At 51.8% G+C, this 8,316-nt stretch overlaps 1 protein-coding gene across 1 annotated transcript; it reads right to left on the bottom strand.

The window, feature by feature from the left end:
- Positions 1-5,950: 5,950 nt before the first annotated feature.
- On the bottom strand, positions 5,951-7,342 carry LOC135384766 (uncharacterized protein K02A2.6-like). Its single transcript, XM_064613953.1, has one exon. It carries the CDS (start codon positions 7,340-7,342, stop codon positions 5,951-5,953), a length of 1,392 nt encoding a protein of 463 aa, XP_064470023.1.
- Between the last annotated feature and the right edge of the window lie 974 nt (positions 7,343-8,316).

Below are 8,316 nucleotides of genomic sequence, written 5' to 3' on the forward strand. Positions count from 1 at the left end.
AGGCGTCTCCCAGGCGGGAGACGGTGAAAATCTGAGGCGACCAACTCCCTTCTGAGCTCTTATGAAAACCTTTTCTGTGTAGTAGGACCCTCACTTTATCCCCTACATTGAGCTTCTTTTTCACGGAGGACGGGCTTCCCATTTATCTTATTGAACAGCTCCAATTTGTTTTCGGGTGTGACTTCGGACGGGCTGATGCCCAAAGTCCTGTGTTTGGTGGTGTTGTAGTCGCGCACGATCTTCGGAAGCGCGGAAACGAAGTCGTACTTTGCGGTTGCTCTAAAATAGCGGAATATTCTGTCGCGTAAAGTGCGTATCACGCGTTCTGCCTGCGATGCTTTGATTACTGGAGAGAAGGTGGAATACATGTGTACCTTCTTTCGTGAGAGATACCCCTTGACGGTCTTGTTGTAGAATTCCCCTCCTCTGTCGCAAAAGATGCGTGTAGATGCGTTACCTCCCCGAAAAAGTCTTATCATGGCCCTTTCCTTTTGGCGGGGCGCTTCGTCTTTAGCGGGAGGGTGCGCAGAAAGCGGGAGAGGGAATCGATTGCCACGAGAATGTAGCGGTAGCCACCGTTGAATCTCTTGTATTTTGAAAAGTCTGCGAGGTCCTTTTGCCACACGTCGTTGATCTTGAGCGCGATGATGCGTCTCCTATTAAACTTTCTTCTGACTGGATGGTGTAGCGTGTAGGCATCCAGCTTTCTGAGAATGGCGAGAGCCTTCTTTTTGCTCAAGTGATGTGCTTTTCTATAGCGGTCCACACCCCCCAAACCACCCTCTGGTTTCTCATATCCTCTCATAAGTCGTCCACGCAATGGAGGCTTGCTGCTGCTGTTGAGGTTCGCGAGATTTGGGCAGAGAAATCAGGCGCAATAGTTCCGAGTCTTTGGGGAACCAGGAAGGTTTCTTTCCCGTCTTACGTTCCAACAAATAATTGACGAGTTCGTAAACGGAGGAGTGTCTGATGGGCTTGCCCGACACGGAGACACAACCCTCGCGATCCCAGGAAAGAACCTTCTTTAATTCCGAGACGACCCTTTCCGCTTCCTCTTCGTCCACCTCTGGAGAGAGGAGCGAATAGTCAAAGTCATTTGTAGCGTCGGACGCCTTGTTTTTATTGTCGTAGGGGTCAAATCCATACTGCTTGAGTAGGCAATACAGTGCTTGCAGTATGACTTTCACTTTGACGTCATCACTCTCCTTCGAGGAAAGAATGTTTCCGATGGAGGAGGAGGAGGTGGTCACTTCAATTCTCTTGGCCATTGGCGAAAAGCTTCAACACAGCGGAAAGCAGGAGAGGAACCACCGAGGAACGCCCTGTCCTCGCTGCTGAGACAGATAGCGCTTCAAACGTTGCGGATTCCGGTGAATCTTTTTGTAGGCGAGCCGTCGTAAGAAGCGTTTGTGCTTCTTCAAATGTGCGAACGTGTCTGGAGCTAGAACCACCTTTCGGTTCAATACATTGAGGCAAATTTCGGAGAGGTGTTTCATGTCGGATGAGGAAGAACGTCTCAAGACGTCGCGACGGCGCAGAGGGGGTAGAGTGGAGAGTACTTTGAGTAAAGTGAGGTGAGGGTGGAGATTCATTTCGGAGCGTAGATTCATTTCGGAGCGTAGATATATTGACGTTCACCTGGAAAGATATTGCTACGCAAACTGTGATCCTCATGCGTATAGTTGTGAAGATCCACGAGTAAATAAGCGTGGGGCGACGAAATCGCTTGTTTATATGCGTCCAGAAAATACTCCAATCTTTTTCTGCCAAATAGCTGTTGCCCGAAATGTTCCATCTGGTGCACAATGCGCACGGTGCGCCACAGGACGACATAACTGGCGTTGTAGGATATAGTTCTAAAATGGCTACTGTCGAAAAATATGTTTTGAATGAGTAAGAAGATCGACGCGTTGGCGTGGTGAGAACCCCGAATGAAAAGATCAGTCACCTCCTTCAAGGAACCGGCGTCGGTCATGTGATCGTCCACGACGATGAGCGTAGCGCGCGACGTGTCCCACTCTCGCGGTAGCTCCTTGGTAAATTTTACGGAGTCCCCAAATTCGCCCTGCATGCTCGGCGAAGCATATTTCTGCACATAGAATATTTGTGACGGAGGCTTGTCCACCACGTCGTTCAGGTTCCTCAGCACGTTCGCAACAAACGTAGATTTGCCGCACATGGAGGGACCGCTTAAGATACAGCGAAAAGGATGACGAAAACGAAAAGGTTCGGGGGAAGACATGTTGCGTGCGTACACGTTGCACGAAGAAAAAGAAGAGACTGATACTCGAAGAGAAATGCTTCGCTTTTATTTACACGTCGTCGTCGTCGTCCTCTACATCGGAACTGCGTTCCCAATACAGATTATCCAGGCTAAAGTTGGACTTCTTTTTCATCAGTCTGTCCGCCGCTAAGATGCGGTCGAGCGTCTTCATCTTGTCCCGACACATTTCTTGACGCGCTTGCAGCCATTCCAGGCGGTGGACTTGAAAGGCTTCCTCCACGATGCCGCAAATAAATTCGCGAAGTTCTTCGTTTTTTGTCTTTTCCTTGTGACGACGAGAAACGCAGGAGAATAAACCACACATGGCGTTTTCCACGTATCGGTCAGAATGATGACGCATGCGCGGTGCACGCTGGCTTTATACAGATAAACGCGCACGCGCAAAGAAAGGAGAGCGAAACTGAAACTCAGAAGCCACCCGTCGCCGCAAGGAGCGCGCGCGCAGCGGAGAAAGGAAACCGAAACAGCCCGCGGGCGGGCGGCGCAGAGGGCGTTAGGAGCGCGCGCGCGCATGCGCGGTCGGGTGGAGCAGAGGGCGTATGCATAGCTGCCACAGCGCGTCACCTCAGTCAGTTTCTCGCTGGCTGTCGCGGAGTGCAGACGTGTGCTCCCCGCGCTCACTCAGTTTCTGGCTGGCTGTCGCGGAGAGCAGACGTACGCTCGGTTGCTCCGTGCCCGCTCAGTTTCTACCTGGCTGGTGAGCAGTCGCCGTGAGGGAAAAGGTGATTGATTTGCCGCGCTCCTTTTCTCGCATGTTTGCCGTGTTTTGCGGCGACCAGTGAGAGATTTGTCGATGTTTGACCGCGCTCGTGTTAAGCCTTTTCTCGCACGTTTAGACTTTTTTAGCGGAGAGCAAGCCTGTTGTTTAGCGGTTCCCGCCTTGTGTTGGGTGTATAGTGTTGAGGCGCTGTGGTTAGGCCTAAGCGATTGCCTTTTCCCCGATGTGTACTATTTTCTGGCATGCCTAGACTTGTTCAGCAGTGTTGGCATTTTCTACCTGCCGCTAGTGTCTTGTTCTGTCTTTCTCGCCTAGAGCTATGATGGTGGCACCATCTGGTGTGATGCCTTGCAACTAAGTGGCCACCTGTCGTCGATCTCTGCAACTGCTGGGTGCCAACTACCAACATCTCTGCCGTTAGTCACCCCGGAGCGGTTTCTTCGCCGCAACATCGTTGATCTTCGAATAAATTGTTTCTCTCCACACTATTTCTATCTATTTATTTTATTTCTACCTATTTTTTATTTTTTTAGCAGCTCAACTGACCCACAACTCACACAGTGATCTGGACACGTCTTAGATGCTCCCCAATTAGTGTAATGACTCACTGAATGATCCTAATTACTGTGGGGGATCACAAATTGTTCTAATTGCTCATTAATGGCGTCCAGGCCACTGTGTGAGTTGTGGGCCAGTTGAGCTGATAATATACTACTAGTGATATGGTTCCGTCAACCCAACTACACACAGTGTGCACTTTAAAGGGCTGGTGAGCCCGTTTTTAGCAATTTCGTCTATGTCGGGCTAGGAACAGAGCAAAGCGTCCTGAGCTGACAGATTACTTGGTGATATGGTTCCATCAACCCAACTACACGCAGCGTGCACTTTAAAGGGCCCGTTTTTAGCAGTTTCATCTACGTCGAGCTGGGAACAGAGCAAAGCGTTCTGTGCTGACTGATTACTTGGTGATATGGTTCCATCAACCCAACTACACGCAGTGTGTACTTTAAAGGGCCGGTGTGCCCGTTTTTAGCAATTTCGTGTATGTCGCGCTGGGAACAGAGCAAAGCGTCCTCAGCTGACTGATTACTTGGTGATATGGTTCCAGCGACCAAACTACACGCAGTGTGCACTTTAAAGGGCTGGTGTGTCCGTTTTTAGCAGTTTCATCTATATCGAGCTGGGAACAGAGCAAAGCGTCCTGAGCTGACTGATTACTTGGTGATATGGTTCTACCGACCTAACTACAGGCAGTGTGAACTTTAAAGGGCTGGTGCGCCCGTTTTTAGCAATTTCGTCTCTGTCGCGCTGGGAACAGAGCAAAGCGTCGTGAGCTGACTGATTACTTGGTGATATGGTTCCATCAACCGAACTACACGCAGTGTGCACTTTAAAGGGCCCGTTTTTAGCAGTTTCGTCTATGTCGAGCTGTGAACAGAGCAAAGCGTCCTAAGCTGACTGATTACTTGGTGATATGGTTCCATCAACCCACCTACACGCAGTGTGCACTTTAAAGGGCTGGTGTGCCCGTTTTTAGCAATTTTGTCTATGTCGCGCTCGGAACAGAGCAAAGCGTCCTCAGCTGACTGATTACTTGGTGATATGGTTCCAACGAACCAACTACACCCAGTGTGCACTTCAAAGGGCCCGTTTTTAGCAATTTCGTCTATGTCGAGCTGGGAACAGAGCAAAACGTCCTAAGCTGACTGATTACTTGGTGATATGGTTCCATCTAGAGTCACTAAATAGGGGACAGAGTATCGCATTCCTTTTCCGTGCGGAAGCCGCCGTTCGGTGTCCGCGACTGGGCTGAACTTGTCACGTGGTTTCTCCTTCCAAGAACGCGTCGTCACGTTGGGTCCCCACCACCCAAAACCGGTTTCCTCTGTTGCGAGCGGGCTCGCCTGCGCGCTGTTCACCGGCGGAGAAGGGGGCGGTTGCCGTCCCATTGCTAGGCAACGCAGCCGCGCGGGACCCAAGATGGCGGGCTCGCTCGCCGGCGTGGCTCAGTGTTGCTACTCTGCTCCCTATTTAGTGACTCTAGTTCCATCAACCCAACTACACGCAGTGTGCACTTTAAAGGGCCCGTTTTTAGCAATTCCGTCTATGTCGCGCTGGGAAGAGAGCAAAGCGTCCTGAGCTGACAGATTACTTGGTGATATGGTTCCATCAACCCAACTACAGGCAGTGTGAACTTTAAAGGGCTGGTGCGCCCGTTTTTAGCAATTCCGTCTATGTCGCACTGGGAATAGAGCAAAGCGTCCTGAGCTGACTGATTACTTGGTGATATGGTCCCAGCGACCCAACTACACGCAGTGTGCACTTTAAAGGGCTGGGATACCCGTTTTTTGCAATTTCGTCTACGTCTCGCTGGGAACACAGCCAAGCGTCCTGAGCTGACGGATTTGTTGGTGATATAGTTCCAGCGACCCAACTACGCGTGGTGTGCACTTTAAAGGGCTGGTGTGCCCTTTTTTAGCAATTTCGTCTACGTCGCACTGGGAACACAGCCAAGCATCCTGAGCTGACCTATTAGTTGGTGATATCGTTCGAGCGACCCAACTACACGTGGTGTGCACTTTAAAGGGCTGGTGTGCCCATTTTTAGCAATTTCGTCTATGTCGCGCTGGGACACAGCCAAGCGTCCTCAGCTGACGTATTTGTCGTGATTCCGAGCGGGTTAGGTCAGGCGAGAGACTACCGCTCCCGAGAATGTCAGAACGTCAAGTGTTTATTCGACCAACCCCGACAGGCCACCCCGACACACACGCGCGAAACAGTTTCTTCGTCGTCATCATCCCGACATCTCCCCCTTTTAGAAATTGTTGAACTGAAGATAAAGAACACATATTACATAAACAACACACTTTCCCCTAAGTCGCTAATGTGCAAAAAAACCTTAATCATCATCATCATCATCATCTTTCCCCTAAGCGTCATTTACAGTTCTATGGTGCTACAACACCGTATCCTTCAGGTTTTTTCACAATTCTCTCAAACCTTGTTCTCAGTCCCTCAGCCTGGTTTTGAGATGCGTGGGAGGTCTTCCCCATTGTTTGATCACTGTGGCGCTGCTGGACCGCCTGGTCATCCCGATGCGAACTCGAATCCGCCTGCAAGTGCCTGCTTGTGCACCTTGTGACCCCAGCACTTGTTTGGACGACGTGGGACCTCGGAGTAGAGCCTGTGCCCAAAATCGTACCGTGTGTTGCTGCTCCAGACAGGATCTTAACGTGTGTTTCGCTTGGCAGCTCCTGGCGTTCGCACGCCCTCCGTCGAGTGTCGTACGTGGACGCTTGAGACTTCTGCACCTCGTGGTACGCCTTCCTGTACTCGGTCAAGTGACTACACTGTGGAATAAGATTGTCGGGCGTCGTTTGCACAGTAGACTTGATCTTTCGTCCCATCAGCAGCTCGGCCGGCGAGTAACCGCACTGTCCAGGCGTAGACCGGTGTGCTAGAAGCGCTTGGTGCACATTGGGTGATTTTGCAAGTAGCATCTTCGCCGTCTGCACTGTTCGTTCCGCCTGACCGTTGCCCTGGGAATAATAGGGGCTCGACGTCACGTGTCTGATGTCGCGTTTGGACAGGAACCGTTTGAAGTCGTGCGACGCGAACTGTGGTCCGTTGTCCCAGCGGATCACGTCGGGAACCCCAAATCTTGCAAATATCGGCTTCGAGATGACGTCTGCGGTTGCAGTTTTCTTCAGTGGCGCTAGCTCAAAGAATTTGGAAAAGTAATCGACAACGACTAGGTAGTTCCGGGACTTGGCGTAGAAAATGTCCATGCCGATTACCTCCCACGGTCTCGCCGGAAGCGGAGTCTGAAGCAACGGTTCGGCGCCTGGCCGCCTGTGTGCCTGGCAGGTTGGGCACTTCTGCACGAAGTCTTGAAGGTTAGCGCTGATTCCTGGCCACCAGACTGTCTCGCGAGCGTTAGCGGGGCACCTTGAAACGCCTTGATGGCCCACGTGTAGTTTCCGAAGCGAAGGAGGTATGACCAGACGGGCGCCCCTAAGGAGAAGACCGTCCACAACTGAGAGCTCGGCTGCAACGCTTGCGTAAAGACGAACTTCAGGAGAGAGATCTCTTGTTTCTGGCCACTGTGTAGCGCTGTATTGAGTCACCAACTGCAGAGTCCTGTCTACCTCCTGAGCTTGTCTAATGCGCGACAGCATGCTGTCGGACGCCGGCAGGCTTTCGATGGCAAAGGCTTCGTAATCCTTTAAGGCGATTTCCAGATGTCCTCCGTTGCTTCTCTGCGCAGGGTTCCTCGAGAGAACATCTGCGGTGTGCAGGTTCTTGCCTGGCACGTGATCAATAGAGAAATCGTACTCCATGGTACGTCAGATCGTCCAGTCGCTTTGTCGAAAAGATGGGCACCAGCGGCTTGTGGTAGGTTTCGACGTGAAAACGGAGGCCGAGAACGTACATTCGGAACTTTTCGCAAGCCCATGTGATAGTCAAGGCCTCCTTCTCCACCTGCGCGTACCGCTGTTCCGTGGGGCGTGCGTCAGGGCCCTGGAAGCGTAAGCAACAGGTCGTCGCTGGCCGTCCGGGTCTTCCTGGAGTAATACTGCGCCCAGGCCATACGAAGACGCATCCACTGAGAGAGTGTGCGGACGACCGGGATCGTAGTACGTCAGCACAGGCGTTCTTGTGAGCTGGTCTTTCAAACTGTCAAACGTGCGTTGCTGTTGTGGGCCCCAGATCCACGCGGCGTCGGATGCAAGCAGATCCCGCAAAGGTTTGCTGATTTCGGACAGCCCCGGCAGAAACTTCATGAGATGGTTTAGCATCCCGAAGAAGGCCCTGAGCTCGCTGAGTGACGCCGGAACAGGCAGTTTCCGGATCGCTTCGGTTTTTTCGGGGTCGGCGGATATCCCCCCTGGTGATAGGATATGCCCCAGGAACTGGATCCTTTGCTTTCCGAACTCACATTTTTCCTTATTCAAAGTGACACTTGCGTCACTAAGTCTCCGGAGCACAGCGTCCAGGCGTTTGTCGTGCTCCTTGCGGTTACTCCCGTAAACCAGAATGCCGTCCATGTGACAAGTAGTCCCTGCTAGGCCTTCCAGAATTCGTAACATTTCTCTCTGAAAGAACTGTGGTGCTGTGGCGATGCCAAAGGGCAGGCGGAGGAACTGGTATCGTCCCAGTGGCGTGATGAAGGTCGTTAACTCGGAGCTTTCCGGGTGCAACGGGAATTGCCCATAACCAGCATTGGCGTCGAGCTTGCTGAAGACGGCTGCGCCAGATATCTTGCTGAGATTTTCTTCAACTGTTGGCATCATGACACGCTCCCGGACTATTT

Source organism: Ornithodoros turicata, chromosome 1, assembly GCF_037126465.1.
Source record: "Ornithodoros turicata isolate Travis chromosome 1, ASM3712646v1, whole genome shotgun sequence".
Taxonomy (NCBI): domain Eukaryota; kingdom Metazoa; phylum Arthropoda; class Arachnida; order Ixodida; family Argasidae; genus Ornithodoros; species Ornithodoros turicata.